Source organism: Strix aluco, chromosome W, assembly GCF_031877795.1.
Source record: "Strix aluco isolate bStrAlu1 chromosome W, bStrAlu1.hap1, whole genome shotgun sequence".
Classification (NCBI taxonomy): Eukaryota; Metazoa; Chordata; class Aves; order Strigiformes; family Strigidae; genus Strix; species Strix aluco.
In genome coordinates this window covers 24,106,624-24,123,115 of record NC_133970.1, presented here as the reverse complement: position 1 = coordinate 24,123,115, position 16,492 = coordinate 24,106,624, and the positions used below count along the sequence as shown (strand labels likewise).

Sequence of the window (16,492 nt, the reverse complement as noted above, 5' to 3'; positions counted from 1 at the left end):
TAACTCAACAGCTGTTTCATCCCTAAATATGTGGTTATTGTACAGTTGGCAAAATGGTAAGGAGCCAGCACAACTAGATTTAATGTAAAGCATGTCATTTTCTTATGAGGGTTAAAAAAAGGCTATTCAGATGAGGTACCCAAATTTTTGAAACAGAAGAAGTTGCTCTGCTTCAGAATCTTTCCTTTGATGTCCAAGCTGCTACATTTTCCTCCAAGAGTTGATTGATCCTTAGCCCACATATTTTAATGCTTTAGTATCCTTGGAAATTAGGTTCCAGCCTTGAAGGAATAATTCCATTAGCTTGGCTGGACCAGGAAGGCAGGCATTTCCTGGTTAATAGATCATCAGTTATGAACTTAATTGGTACAGTTGACAACGTGGGTATTTTTTTTAATTAATAATTCTTCATAATTCTTTTTAAGATTATTTTCTAAAGATTAATTCTTTTAAGATTAATTCTTTTTATGATTAGAAAGATTGACATCTACCAGATGAAACAGAATGCATATTTCTAAAAAACAAAACAAAGAAAAGAAAACCCTCAAGTGACCCCCAAACTTCCATATTCCCTTCAGGCTCCTTCTTTGAATACATTTATCAAGATGAAATGTGTCCCAATAAAAAGGACCAGTGTAAGACCTGTGAATCAGGTAATTTCCTCATCAAGCCCTGCTTTGAAGAGCTCAAATACTGCCTAGACGTCGTGAGGGCTTTCTACACAGACATAATTTTTACTCTAACTGAAAAATTTTCCAACTTCAGAAACAATTTTTGGTTTTCACTATATATTGCATCTCTTCTTCAGTATGTTGCTTTTGAAACATCCCAGAAGTACTGTGTGTTCCTGGTGATAAACACAAGTCCTTCCAAGCCATTCCCAATGGATGTGAGGAGCACTCATGCCTCAGAGGAGTGCATTTGAAGAGTGTGAAATACCTTTTTAGTAGCTTTGGCTTTTATTTACATTTTTCATTTTAATTAACATTTTTATTTGGCAGAGTTTATGCAAGAGTTCCACATTTTAAAAAGTCTTTTTTATATCTTAACTGTTGTTACATGGCAGGGGGTGTGTGTGTGTATGAAGCTCCATGCAGTTGGCTCATTCTGCTGACAGAAATGATAGTGCCTCTAGGTTCTCTCTTAAAATAATTTTTAAACAGCAGAATGATTTTTGAATAGTTGTGTCCATTTACATAATACATCAAAATTATGTTAGGTAACTTCATATGAGAGTGAAGAAAACTTTTTAGGTGTACTAATTATATATTCCTCTTCTGCAAACTATTGACAGAAAATATATATGCTTAAATTTCTTAAGAGCTGGGTACAGAAATCAAGTTGGAGTTGAGATTCAAAGTTTTATTTTCTTTTGAAAAATCCCAGCTTTACCAGTGACTCTTGCAGTATGAACACTGTTAGGTTTTGTGATAAAAGCTTGTCTGCACACCCACAAAGGAGCCCAGAAAGACAAGGGGGGAAAAGACCAAATAATAGTACCCTGCCCCAGCTCTTCCCAGGTCCATCACAGGAGCTATCTCCTCTGTGATGGGCCTTATCAAAGGCCTATCTCCACAAGCCTAGAGGAGCACAGAGGTCCCAGGGCAGGCAAGAACCAAAAGTAAGGACTTAGAGGAATGAATACAGTCTGGGGGTCTCCCAAGAGACACTTAGCCCCATTGTCCAGATGTGACACCCATCAAGAAGAGACAACACAAGAGCACCTTTTGCGCTGAGAGGGGTTGCTGCCTAGAGGTATGGGACACATTATAGGATGCACGGGAAGGCGAACTGGGGAGGTCCCATTGGACTGGAGGGTGGCAAATGTAACAACCATCTACAAGAGAGGCAGAAAGGAGGATCCGGGAAACTATAGACCTGTCGGTCTGACCTCAGTGCCAGGGAAGGTCATGGAGTAGGTCATCTTGAGTGCCATTAAAAGTCATATAATGGACAACCAGGGCATCAGGCCTAGTCAGCATGGGTTTATGAAAGGCAGGTCCTGCCTGACAAACCTGATCTCCTTCTATGACAAGATGACCCGACTATTGGACGAGGGAAAAGCTGTCGATATTATCTACCTGGATTTTTGAAAAGCATTTGACACAGTCCCCCATAGAATTCTCATAGAAAAACTGGCTGCCCATGGTCTGGATGAGCGAACAGTCTTCTGGATCAAGCACTGGCTGGATGGACGGTCCCAGAGAGTGGTGGTCAGTGGAGCGAAATCCATCTGGCGGCCGGTCACAAGTGGTGTTCCTCAGGGCTCGGTGTTGGGACCAATTCTGTTTAACATCTTTATTGATGATTTTGATAAGGACATAGAGTGTATCATCAGTAAGTTCGCAGATGACACCAAGTTAAGTGGGAGTGTCGATCTGCATGAGGATAGGGAGGGTCTACAGAGAGACTTGGATAGATTGGATCAGTGGGCCAACGTCAACAGGATGAGCTTCAACAAGGCCAAGTGCCAGGTCCTGCACTTGGGGCACAACAACCCCATGCATCGCTACAGGCTTGGGGAGGTGTGGCTGGAGAGCTGCCTGGAAGAGAAGGATCTGGGGGTTCTAATTGACAAGCAGCTGAACATGAGCCACTCACAGTGATTACAAAGAGGCTGTGAGGCTATGCAGGGCAGAAATCAGGAGGTCTAAAGCCCAGCTGGAAATTAATCTGGCTTCAGCAATCAAAGATAACAAGAAATGTTTCTATAAGTATGTCAATAGCAAAAGAAAGACCAGGGAGAGTCTCCACCCCCTGCTAGATGCTGAGGGAAACTTGGTAGCAAGTGATGAGGGGAAGGCTGAGGTACTTAATGCCTTCTTTGCCTCAGTCTTGAATAAGAAGACTAGTTGTATTGAGGGAATCCAGCCTCCTCAGCCAGATGATAGAGACTGGGAGAACGACCCCCCCGCAATCCAGGAGAGAGTCAGTGACCTACTGCATCACATAGACACACACAAGTCTATGGGACTGGATGGGATACACCCAAGAGTGCTGAAGGAGCTGGCTGGGGTGCTCGCCAAGCCGCTTTCCATCATCTACCAGCAGTCCTGGCTGACCAGGGAGGTCCCGACAGATTGGAAACTGGCCAATGTGACGCCCATCTATAAGAAGGGTCGGAAGGATGATCCGGGAAATTACAGGCCTGTCAGCTTGACTTCGGTACCCGGGAAGCTGATGGAGCAGCTCATCCTGAGTACCATCACACAACACATGCAGGACAACCAGGGGATCAGGCCCAGTCAGCATGGGTTTATGAAAGGCAGGTCCTGCTTGACAAACCTGATATCCTTCTACGACAGAGTGACCTGCTTATTGGATGAGGGAAAGGCTGTGGATGTAGTTTACCTTGACTTTAGCAAGGCCTTTGACACCGTTTCCCACAGCATTCTCCTGGCGAAACTGGCTGCTCGAGGCTTGGATGATCGCACGCTTTGCTGGGTAAAAAACTGGCTGGATGGCCGGGCCCAAAGAGTTGTGGTGAATGGAGTTAAATCCAGTTGGAGGCCGGTCACGAGTGGTGTCCCCCAGGGCTCGGTTTTGGGACCACTCCTGTTTAACATCTTTATTGATGATCTAGACAAGGGGATTGAGTGCACCCTCAGTAAGTTTGCAGACAACACCAAGTTGGGTGGGAGTGTTGATCTGCTCAAGGGTAGGGAGGCTCTGCAGAGTGACCTGGACAGGCTGGAGTGATGGGCTAAGGCCAACTGGAGGAGTTTCAATAAGGCCAAATGCCAGGTGCTCCACTTGGGTCACAACAACCCCCAGCAGCGCTACAGGCTTGGGGAGGAGTGGCTGGAGAGCTGCCAGTCAGAGAGGGACCTGGGGGTGTTGATTGACAGCCGGCTGAACATGAGCCAGCAGTGTGCCCAGGTGGCCAAGAAGGCCAATGGTATCCTGGCTTGCATCAGAAATAGCGTGGCCAGCAGGGACAGGGAAGGGATCTTACCCCTGTACTCGGCACTGGTGAGGCCACACCTCGATTACTGTGTTCAGTTTTGGGCCCCTCACTACAAAAAGGACATTGAATTACTCGAGCGTGTCCAGAGAAGGGCAACGAAGCTGGTGAAGGGTCTGGAGCACATGTCGTAGGAGGAGTGGCTGAGGGAACTGGGGGGGTTTAGTCTGGAGAAGAGGAGGGTGAGGGGAGACCTCATCGCCCTCTACAACTACCTGAAAGGAGGTTGCAGAGAGCTGGGGATGAGTCTCTTTAACCAAGTAACAAGTGATAGGACAAGAAGTAATGGCCTCAAATTGCGCCAGGGAAGTTTTAGACTAGATGTCAGGAAGTATTTCTTTACAGAACGGGTTATTAGGCAGTGGAATGGATTGCCCAGGGAGGTGGTAGAGTCCCCATCCCTGGAGGTGTTTAAGAGTAGGGTCGACATAGCGCTTAGAGATATGGTGTAGATGGAACTGGCAGTGTTAGGTTAATGGTTGGACTAGATGATCTTCAAGGTCCTTTCCAACCTAGTTGATTCTGTGATTCTGTGATTCTGTGATTCTCTATGCACTGTGAGTGTATATTGGGGGCCAGCAACTGGAGTCAGACCATCGGTCAGAGGGCCTATGTGGCTGTGGTGCCAGTGATTGGAGAGACTGGAGTGACCGGACTTCACTGCCAGCAACTGGAGTGAGACCTTGGGTCATACCAGCCTCTGTGTCTTTGGTACAAGCAACTGGAGTGAGTGAGGGTCTGGGTGCCAGCAACTGGGCTGGGACTGCAGATTGGAGGGTCTGGGTGCCTGGGTGCCATTGACTGGAAAGACTGGAGTGAGTGAAACCAAGTGTCAGCCACTGTGGTGGGACCATGGGTCAGAGGCCCATATGTCTGTGATGCTAACAACTGGAGTGAGTACAGGTGTGCAAGTGAGTGCATGAGCACTACCAAAGATCAAGCCGGATTAGCTGACAAGTAGGTGAAGTGGCCTGGGAGCCAGGCATGTGTGTGTGTCTCTAAGGGTGACACCACTAGGGATTGGCTACTGGGGGACCAGGGCAGTCCCAGTCAGCTCTGGATGTGCATGTGAGACAATCAGTTCCAGCAACTGGAGTGGGGCTCTGGCCTAGGGGGCTCATATGTCCAGGTGCCAGCAACTGGAGAGACTGGGATCCAGGGGAAGCAACTGAGCAGACTGAGTGTCTGAGCCCAGCTGCTGGAGGGATCCACATTATACACATGTATAGATATTCTCACTAGTGGACCTCCATCCTGCTCAGAAGCTGTCTGTGTTCATGTGTGCTCTGATTGTCTGTCTGTGATCTGTGTGGCCTGCTGTGGTGGTTTTGTCCCTGCTGGGGTCTGAGACCACGCAGCCACTGCCCCTCCCCCACAAAGGGAGTGAAATACAAAGCCCCAGGGCTGAGATAAGGAGAGGTTTAATACAACAGTGCAACAGCAACAAAACAGACAACAACAATAACAATAATAATAACAGTAATAACAATGAACAGAGCAAGGTATGTACCGACACAGCAGTGAGAGCAGAGGAAATCGCATAACACAGACGCTCACCAATTCTCCCGTGCTCTGTGCTATCGGTGCCAGGAGGTGATGTCAGCACGGTAATGAATAACCCGGCTAGAGCTTCCCCCCCACTGCTGGGGAAACTTAACACTATCCTAGCTAAACCAGGACACCTGCCATGTATATATGTGGTGTATATGTGTGCTCTGTGTGTGTATGCCTGCTGGGAATACATCTTCAGCCTTGCTACTGGTTAGACCTGGGGATGTGGAGCTGCAGCAGCCTCACCTCTCTTGGGCTGTCAGATCCAGTGTGGAAATTAAGTTGGAGCTGAGAACCAAAGTTTTATTTTCTTTTGAAAAAATCCCATCTTTACCAGTGACTCTTTCAGTATGAACACTGTCTACCTTTTATATTAAGAATTTGTATACCTTTATATATATCTTTATATACATTTCATATTGAAGTTGTTTAAGCATTTCATTAAAATAATGCTCATTTCATCTGCTATTACTTCTGTCTCTAGAGCAGAATATGGTATGTATTTAAACAAATATTTTTATCAGTTTTTGCAGGAAATAATGCTATGTGTAGTTGTAACTGGAGGAATTTGGAGTATATAGAATGCCCTGGTTTCCACCTTGTTTTAAGATGAGTTGGCCTTCCTAACTGTTGTATGAATTTCTATGGAATCTTAAGTTATTTGTGATAGAGTTAGTTTTGTAGTTAAGGACAAGCTGATGACTATGTCATTAGTAAAGTGATTGTGTGGTAATGGTTAAGATACAAATAATTGCAGACACCCAGAATGCTTTCACTGTGTGTTTATGTTGTCTACTGTGTTAGCTGATCAACAATAAAAGTGTGAAGTCAAAGGCAAGAATTCTTAAACTGCATTTCCTTTGAAAAGTTGTCCTGGTTTAGCCAGGATAGGGTTAGGTTTCCCCAGCAGTGGGGGGGGGGGAGCTCTAGCCGGGTTATTCAGATACCATGCGGACGTCACATCCTAGCGCGGGGCTCGTGGTTTTATACATCTGATCCTCTCACTGCTGTATTGGTAGATATACTTTGCTCTGTTCATTGTTATCACTGTTATTGTTATTGTTGCTGTTTGTTGTGTTGCTATTGCACTGTTGTATTAAACCTGTCCTTATCTCAGACCGGGGCTTTGTATTTCACTCCCTTTGTGGGGGAGGGGCAGCGGCCGCGTGGTCTCAGACCCCGGCAGGGGCTAAACCACCACAACTTTGGCGCCCAACGTGGGGCTGGAGAAGACTGAAATAAGGACAGAAGGAAAAGGTGTGTTAGAGCAATCTGTTAGGTGTAATTTTTTCTGTTTTTACTTGTATTGTTTGATAAGAAATGTTTGCAATGCTGGGCAATTTGCTTGCGTGGTGGGGCTGGATTAATCCTCATCTCCACTCTGTGCTCCTAGTACTGGCATTTATTGTCGGTGGAAAATGTGTCAAGGGCTTTATTTTGCTCTACTGGTTACTGTCTGCTTATAATGGCCTCGTTTTGCTGCTTGTGGGGGTGAACCGGTACCTGTTTGCTGCCTGGTCTTTTGTTTGGGGTCTCACCCCCTCTATGGGTGAGCCAGGGGAAGAGATCCTCTCGGTTTTTGAGAGTTTCAGCTATCCCTGGAGCATCCAGGCCAGTGTGTTTGCGGCACAGTGCTTTCTAAATGTCTGCCAGATCTTGTTTTGGGCCATGCGGTACTTCTCCAACAATAGCACCACCCGGAAACCTGCCCCGAGGGCAGATAGTTATAAATGGCAAGGTGTGTGGGAGAAGATGGGCAAGTACCTGAGTGAGTGGTCACCCCCAACGTTCTGGGATTTCACTCCCGAACAAGTACAGAGTCCTGATAAACTGGTGGAGTGTTTGGAAAAGGTGTGCTGCCAATCAGACAAATCCCGGGAGATGCAGCTCGCTGCGATGTGCTGGGGGCTTGCCCATGCTTACCGCATCGCCCTTAACACTGATCACTGCCCTCAAGGGGGAGAAAGGGCTGCAGGGTCTGAAAGTGAACTTACTGGTACAGCAGCTGGGCCAGGGGGACAGGCAGTGCCAGTACCAGTCGCCTCCACGAGCACAGCAGCTGAGCCGGAGGGACAAGCAGTACCAATATCAGTCGCCCCGATACGGAAAACCAAATATACCAAAAAATCCCCTCGCAGTGCACAGGGTGATAATGAACCAGGCCCATCACGAGAGCAGGAGGAAGAGCCGGAGGTAACCATCTGATCTTTATCCCCGAGTGAGTTGCGAGATATGCGGAAGGATTTCAGCCACCTTCCAGGTGAGCAAATTTGCACCTGGTTGCTCCGGTGCTGGGATAGTGGAGCTGCTGGTTTTGAATTGGAGGGGAGAGAGGCCAAGCAGGTGGGACCTTTAGCCAAGCAGGCTGGTATTGACAAGGCAATAGGGAAACAGGCTCAAACCCTCAGCCTTTGGAAGCGACTCCTGCTCGCTGTGAGGGAGAGGTACCCCTACAAGGATGATGCTCTATGTCGGTTAGGCAAGTGGACCGACATGGAGAAAGGCATCCAAAACCTCAGGGAAATGGCTGTGTTTGACATGATCTATGGTGATCTGAATGATGAGCAGTCACCAATGGATCCAGATCAGGTCCCTTGCACACAGCTGATGTGGCGGAAGTTCCTGCAAAGTGGACCAGAGGCACATTCCAAAGCATTAGCAGCAGCATCCTGGTGGCGAGACACTCATACAGTGGATGAAGTGGTCATGCAGCTCCGGCACTATGAGGGAAATCTCCCTTCCTCCCAACATGCTTTGGTTTCAGCTGTAGAGGAACTGTCTCAGAGGCTCCAGAAAGTGGAACAGGACATGTCCTACGTTCCACCTGCACGGGCCGATGTCTCAGCCATTAGAAGCAGGCGCTTCCCCACCCAAGAGAAGGGCAGTGGAAGGTACACACCACGGGGCACCCTGTGGTTCTTCCTCCGCGACAATGGGGAAAACATGAGAAGGTGGCATGGACAGCCCACTTCCGCCCTAGCTGCACGAGTACAGCAGCTGAAAGGGAAGACCACCATGAAAGGGGAGTCTTCCAAGAGAGATGCAGCTCCAGTGTCTAGTCAGAAATCCCCCAGACAGAATAGAATGGCCAATATTATGCTTGACCCTCTTGAGGGGACCTGTGAGTCATTCTTGCAGGAGTCACTCTTAGATCAAGTGAGTGATGCTGAGCAGGATTAGAGGGGCCCTGCCTCCAGCCAGGTGGAGGGAAGGGATAATCGGATTTACTGGAAGGTGTGGATCCGATGGCCTGGCACATCAGAACCACAAGAATATAAGGCCTTGGTAGACACTGGAGCACAGTGCACCCTGATGCCATCAAGCCACAGTGGGGTTGAACCCATCTGCATCTGTGGAGTGACAGGGGGGTCCCAACAGCTGACCCTATTAGAAGCTGAAGTAAGCTTAACTGGGAAGGACTGGCATAAGCACCCCATTGTGACTGGCCCAGATGCCCCGTGCATCCTAGGTATAGACTACCTCAGGAGAGGGTACTTTAAAGACCCAAAAGGGTACCGGTGGGCCTTTGGTATAGCTGCCCTGGAGGAGGTTGAGCAATTGTCCACCTTACCCGGCCTCTCAGAGGACCTCTCGGTGGTGGGGTTGCTTAAGGTTGAAGAGCAGCGAGTGCCAATTGCTACCAAGACGGTGCACCGGCGGCAGTACCGTACTAACCGAGATTCTCTAGTCCCCATCCATCAGCTGATCCGTCGACTAGAAAGCCAGAAGGTGATCAGCAAGACTCATTCACCTTTCAACAGCCCTATATGGCCAGTGAGAAAACCTAATGGCGAGTGGAGACTGACCGTGGACTACCGTGGCCTGAATGAAGTTACGCCAGCGATGAGTGCTGCAGTGCCGGACATGCTAGAGCTCCAGTATGAGCTGGAGTCGAAGGCAGCCAAGTGGTACGCCACGATTGACATCGCTAACGCGTTCTTCTCCATCCCAATAGCACCAGAGCGCAGGCCACAGTTTGCATTCACTTGGAGGGGTATCCAGTACACCTGGAATCGATTGCCCCAGGGGTGGAAACACAGCTCCACCATTTGCCATAGACTGGTCCATACTGCACTGGAGAAAGGTGGGGCTCCAGAACACCTGCAGTTCATTGATGATATCATTGTATGGGGGGACACAGCTGAGGAAGTCTTTGAGAAAGGAAAGAAGATAATTGAAATCCTCCTGAAGGCTGGTTTTGCCATCAAGCAACAGAAAGTTAAGGGGCCTGGAAGGGAGATTCAGTTCCTAGGAATAAAATGGCAAGATGCGCGTCGCCACATCCCAATGGAGGTGATAAACAAGATAACAGCCATGGCCCCACCAACCACCAAAAAGGAGACTCAGTACTTCCTGGGCGCTGTGGGGTTCTGGAGGATGCACATCCCAAACTACAGCCTGATTGTGAGCCCTCTCTACCACGTAACCCGCAAGAAGAACGATTTTAAATGGGGCCCAGAGCAACAACAAGCCTTTGAACAAATTAAGCAGGAGATTACCCAGGCAGTGGCTCTCGGGCCAGTCCGGACAGGGCAGGAGATTAAGAACGTGCTCTACACCGCAGCCGGGGAGAATGGCCCTTCCTGGAGCCTTTGGCAGAGAGCAGATGGGGAATCCCGAGGCCGACCTCTAGACTTTTGGAGCCGGGGATACAAAGGCTCTGAAGCTAACTATACCCTGACTGAGAAGGAGATACTGGCAGCGTATGAAGGAGTTTGAGCTGCCTCAGAAGTGGTCGGCACTGAGACACAGCTCCTCCTGGCACCTCGACTGCCGGTGCTGGGATGGATGTTCAAAGGAAAGGTTTCCTCCACACATCATGCAACAGATGCCACGTGGAGTAAATGGGTTGCGTTAATAACACAACGGGCTCGAATAGGGAACCTCGATCCCCCAGGATTAGTGGAAGTGATCATAAACTGGCCAGAGAGCAAAGATGCTGGGATGTCACCAAAACAAGAGGTGAAACGTTTTGAGGAGGCCCCACCATATAATGAGCTGCCAGAAGAGGAGAAGCGATATGCCCTGTTCACTGATGGGTCTTGTCGCATTGTGGGAAAACATCGACAATGGAAGGCTGCGGTGTGGTATACCACAAGATGAACCACTGAAGCTGTTGAGGGACAAGGTGAATCGAGCCAGTTTGCAGAGGTGAAAGCCATCCAATTGGCTTTGGAGATTGCTGAGCGAGAAAAGTGGCCGAGGCTCTATCTCTACACTGACTCATGGGTGGTGGCAAGTGCCCTGTGGATGTGGTTGCAATGGAAAGAGAGCAACTGGCATCGCAAGGGCAGACCCGTCTGGGCCGCTGAAGTATGGCAGGATATTGCAGCCCGGATGGAGAACCTCGTTGTGAAGGTGCGCCATGTGGACGCCCATATACCCAAGAGTCGGGCCACTGATGAACATCAGCACAACCAGCAGGCGGACCAAGCTGCTAAGATCGAAGTGGCTCAGGTGGACTTGGACTGGCAGCGTAAAGGTGAACTGTTCATAGCCCGGTGGGCCCATGAGAATTCGGGCCACCAAGGCAGAGATGCAACATATAGGTGGGCTCGAGATCGAGGGGTGGACCTCACCATTGACACCATCGCAGACATCATCCACGGATGTGAGACGTGTGCTGCAATCAAACAAGCCAAACGGGTGAAGCCCCAGCGGAATGAAGATCGATGGATGAAATATAAATATGGAGAGGCCTGGCAGATCGACTACATCACACTGCCACAGACCCGCCGAGGCAAGCGCCACGTGCTCACAATGGTGGAAGCAACCACTGGGTGGCTCGAAACTTATCCAGTGTCCCACGCCACCGCCCGAAATACCATCCTGGGCCTTAAAGACCGAGTCCTGTGGTGACACGGCACCCCAGAGAGGATTGAGTCGGACAATGGGACTCACTTCCGAAATAACCTCATAGATGCCTGGGCAGAAGAACACGGCATCGAGTGGGTCTACCACATCCCCTACCACGCACCAGCCTCCGGGAAGATCGAGCGCTACAATGGACTGTTAAAAACTACATTGAGAGCAATGGGGGGTGGAACCTTCAAACACTGGGACCCACATCTGACAAAGGCCACTTGGTTAGTGAACACAAGAGGATCTGCCAATCGAGCTGGCCCGGCTCAGTCAAAACTTCCATGTGTTGTGGATGGGGATAAAGTCCCTGTGGTGCGCATGAGGGACCTGCTGGGAAAAATGGTCTGGGTTAGTCCTGCGCCGGGCAAAGGCAAACCCATCCACGGGATTGTTTTTGCTCAAGGACCTGGGTGCACCTGGTGGGTGATGCAGAAGGATGGAGAGGTCCGATGCGTGCCACAAGGGGACTTGATTGTGGGTGAAAACACACTATGAGTTATACTGTGCTTTGGTTAATTTTTCTTTGTCAATGCTAATTGCTAAGTGGCAGCTGGATGTGACACACATGGTATAGAATAAAGGGGTGGATTATGTCCTGGTTAAGTTTCCCCAGCAGTGGGGGGGAGCTCTAGCCGGGTTATTCAGATACCATGCGGACATCACATCCTGGCGCTGAAGCGAGACGGTCGGTTAACACGTGTGTTATGCCATCGCTCTGTGCTCACTGCTGTATTGGTAGATATTTTGCTCTGTTCATTATTATTATTATTATTCTTACTGTTATTGTCGTTGTTTGTTGTGTTGCTGTTGCACTGTTGTATTAAACCTCTCCTTATTTCAGCCCCGGGGCTTTGTATTTCACTCCCTTTGTGGGGGAGTGGCAGCGGCTGCGTGGTCTCAGACCCCGGCAGGGACTAAACCACCACAGGGGCCTACAGGAAAGATGAGGAGGGACTCTTTATCAGGGAGTGTAGGAATAGGAGAAGGGGTAATGGTTTTAAACTGAAAAAGGGTAGATTGAGGTTAGATGTAATGAATAAATTCTGTACTGTGAGGGCGGTGAAACACTGGCACAGGTTGCCCAGAGAAGCTGTGAATGCCCCCTCCCTGGAAGTGTTCAAGGCCAGGTTGGATGAGGCTTTGAGCAACCTGATCTAGTGGAAGGTGTCCCTGCCCATGGCAGGGGGGTTGGAAATAGATGATCTTTAAGGTCCCTTCCAACCCAAACCATTCTATGATTCTGTGTTTGGTACACAGGTTGTTTTGTATTCCAGAATAAATATAAAATGCTAAAGAGATATCATTTACTTCAATCTTCAAAAGATATATACTAACTATTGTGTAATAATAAAAATTCTACTAGCAGTTAAAAACAGTTTAAGAAACAGGACCTAAATGGTTATAGACATAATTTATTCACCAGATGGAAAGAAGTGGTTAGAAGCATGGTAAGACTATATATGGAGATTAACAATGCTTAAGAGAATGAGAACTGCAAGTATACGACAGTAGGATATAAAATACTTGACTGTTGTGTATTTAGGATGGCTCCATTATTCACAATTAGAGGTATTAACAATAAGTTAGAAGATCATCAAAAAGGATCACCATCGATGCATTCTCTAACATGCATATTTATTAGAGAAAACAGGGGAATCTTTCTCAATGTAGTAGCAAATCAGAGAACAGGGGGTAACAAATCACAGAAAAAGTAATTATACTAAGGCATGTAAAATGACATAGCAAACTGGCTTTTGCAGGATCAGAAATCTATGCTGATCAATGTAAAATGATACTCAAGGTTGTCACTGCTTTTTATTTTAAACCGACATATTTATTTCACTTCCACATGCTTGAAAGTTATGGAAGAAAACAAAAGATGAGGAAAACGTACCTCTGATAAAAATGTCTGGGCTGATTTCTGCGCTCCCACATGGAGCAGATATTCATATACGTACAGTGCTAATCTGAAAAATAAACAAGACAACATTTAGTATTGTACATTTGTTTGTTCCTCTTTTTAGAAACAAAGGATTTCAGAAATCAGTGTTGCACACTGTTTCATTTCATAAACCATTATGCACCAAGCGTGTCAAATCTATTATATGTACTGAACTTTTAAAACTAGAACATATAGGTCAATCTGAGCAGAGGTGTTTAAATAGTAGTTAATTAAATATTAAAAAACCAAATTACTTGATGTCAATATTTTAATGATATTTTGACAGGTGCCCAGTTAGCTAACAACTGACCTACTGCTGCCTATTTGCCCACTACAGCATGCTTTCTGTAAATATAATATATTCACACAGCAACCCTGATTATTCTTCCAAATCAAAATATTTACATTTAGAATGTGTCAAGCTGTGAGCACATGTGAACAATACTCCATGTTTATTGAAAGAAAAGGCAAACTTCAAGCTGCATCAGGAAAAGTAATTACGGAATCCATGACACTGCTGTAGTACAGCCACATCTCTTAAGCAGTGTGTAAACATATTTTTATTCAGATATGCATCTTTGAGTTCTGATGACAACAGAGCTACAAATTATTGTCACAGTTCCAGAAGGAGCTTCACAAAAAGTGATCTTCAGCAGGCAGGCACATCTCCAGCTAAATCAATAGAGCTGGCACAAGGATCTCATTGCAAAAAGGGGACTCATACCCTGAATGGCTAGCCACTAGAACTTGGGCTGAGAATGCTTTTTAAAAAAAACAAGAACAGGTGAGCAGTAACAAACAACAATTTATTTTAATATAGGCTAGATCTGAGTTAGAAAACTATTGGGGTCACCATTAGCCGGGGTCCTTATTTCTCCGTGCGGGAACAGAAACGACGCAACACCAATGTGATGATCAGGTCGTCCATCTTTTTTTTTATTCCTTTTCTGGTTACATTTATATTCTACTAAGTTCCGTACACGCGCTCATCTATCTTCTAATAGGCTACAGGTCATCTACATGCGCTGTTCACGTGCCTCTACAAGCATTTGCATTGGTTAATTGCAATTAGCACGTAAAGCCCAAAACTTGCCAAAACTCCCTTATCTCATACCCTGTTTTGCTCAGACTTGTGTGCTTTTGCTGACCACAGGTGTTTCTCACTTAGCTGCTATCTTGTGTGTTTTTGCCAGCCTTATTTTGCTGGCCTTGTCTTCGTCCTTGCATTCTTCTGTCTGCACTTACTTTCTCCCAGCGCGGCCCAGACTCCTACATCTCCCCCTTTTTTTTTTTTATTTTATTTGCTCAACCAAACTTTGCAGCATCCTCTGCAAACATTGGAACAAGCAAGGAAGAATCAACATCAAAAGCAGCAATACTATCAACACCATCAATGCTCCTTTGACCTATGTTTGTAACCAACCTCTCAGTCCGAGATCAATGAGCCAATCTGAAAAGGGGCCATGTCCCTCTGTAACATGTTTCATGTTATGTTGCATTTTCGCTAATCGTTGGTGTATGCTCTGTGAATGGTCAGACAAATTAAAGCAACACATTCCTTCAAAATCTTCACATCTATGCCCATGTGCCAATAATAAAAATCTACAGCAGCACGATTTTGCAAAGTAGCATGCCTAACACTATCAACATCAGTAAGCAGCGCACTCAGCATTTGCGAAGTTAGATTAAATGGCTTTTCACTCCAACATGCTAATCTACGTATATATTTTTGCATTTCTGGCAGCCATTCCTTGCGGAAAGAAGAAAGAAGTAGCTATAACAGTGGCTAATGAAGGTAGCTGCACGTTGTCGTTGCAGGTGTCGTCAAAGGTTCGAACAGATCCGCGTGATCTTATCCTTGTGCACCTGCCAACTTCGAGGAACGTTTATTCCAACACCACAGCTCCTATCCACTACCTTATTATTTTGCCTAATACATTGCAAAGCTAAGCGTTTACAAAACTCAGAACTAATTTCTGCTAAAACTCTTTGCCCAAGATCTTCAATTAGGCTTAAAGCCCTAGAAAACTGCTGTTGTTCTCTAAAACTCTAATCTGTCCTTCTGTACTAACAGCTAATCGCTGATATACTGACCTACCTATAAAATCAGACAACCAATCTGCTTCGGTAAAAGATAATCCTGTCAGCACACAAGTGACATTTATACACACTTTCCCGATCATGCGCACGTGTGACTCTCCAAGTTCCCCTGTCACACCATACACAATGTATAAAAACCCAAGGTCGACAGTTTAGACCATGTTCCGTACTAGCTGTGTCATGTTCTTCAAGCTGTTTTATGGTGAGCGGCTGTGTTCAAATAGCCGCATAAAATGACTACAGATTCGGTAAAAGACACAGAACTTCACTGTTCGCTGGATGTAGTGCCGTTAACAACGGCGTCAGGACCAAGTTCAATCGATGTTGGTGTCTCTGGAATGCCTCGGGATGCAGGGTTGGTGTCGTCATTCTTTGCGATCCATGGTTTCACCCACTTTGCGGGGACCCATTTGGGTGAATCACTACCTGTAGAAACACAAGCATAACCCCTTCCCCAAGTTAACAACTGCATAGGTCCCTCCCATTGCCCAGATTGAGGGGAATACAATCGCACTTGAATTTTTTGAAAAGAATAATCATGCTTGTTTGTTTGCATATGTATTCGCGCAGGCGGTTCATCTTGCCCTCCACGTACATTAAGCCAATTTAAAACAAATAATGTTTTTGCCAATATCTCATGAGGGGAACCCCCTGTCTCCCCCTGTTTTTTCAAAATAACAAGGTGATGTTTCAATATACGATGGGCGCGCTCAACGATTGCTTGCCCAGTAGAGTTGTGTGGTACTCCATGGAGAAGCTGAATTCCCCAATGTTGTAAAAAGGCAGTGGTGGAGGCTGCCCGATATGCAGGACCATTATCAGTTTTAATTTTCTTTGGACACCCCATAACCGCAATTGCTTGCGTCCAATGTTGACGAGCTGCTACTGCCGAGGCAGAAGCATGAGCAGAGGCCCATATAAATGAGGAACAGGTATCCACTGACACATGTAAGTAGCGAAGACGCCCAAAAGGCGGAAACACAGTGATATCAGTTTGCCAAACTTCCCGTGGCTGTAAGCCACGAGGATTCGCACCACCGTCCTGTAGCGGTGTGAGAGTGGCACAGTCTGGA

At 46.9% G+C, this 16,492-nt stretch overlaps 2 protein-coding genes across 7 annotated transcripts in view; one reads left to right on the top strand and one right to left on the bottom strand.

Annotated features, from left to right (window-relative positions):
* LOC141917788 (single-stranded DNA-binding protein 2-like) overlaps window positions 1-16,492 on the bottom strand; it is a 294,301-nt gene that overhangs the window by 146,393 nt on the left and 131,416 nt on the right. For 5 of the 6 annotated variants that reach the window (XM_074811311.1, XM_074811312.1, XM_074811314.1 and 2 more), the window contains exon 2: window positions 13,272-13,344. The exons of the other annotated variant lie outside the window; for it this stretch is intronic. In XM_074811311.1, the coding sequence (XP_074667412.1) occupies window positions 13,272-13,344 (73 nt within the window). The remainder of the gene's footprint in view (window positions 1-13,271; window positions 13,345-16,492) is intronic. 6 annotated transcript variants of the gene reach the window in all.
* Window positions 1-16,492, top strand: part of LOC141917790 (uncharacterized) — a 318,604-nt gene that overhangs the window by 241,899 nt on the left and 60,213 nt on the right. The gene's annotated exons all lie outside the window — the stretch shown is intronic.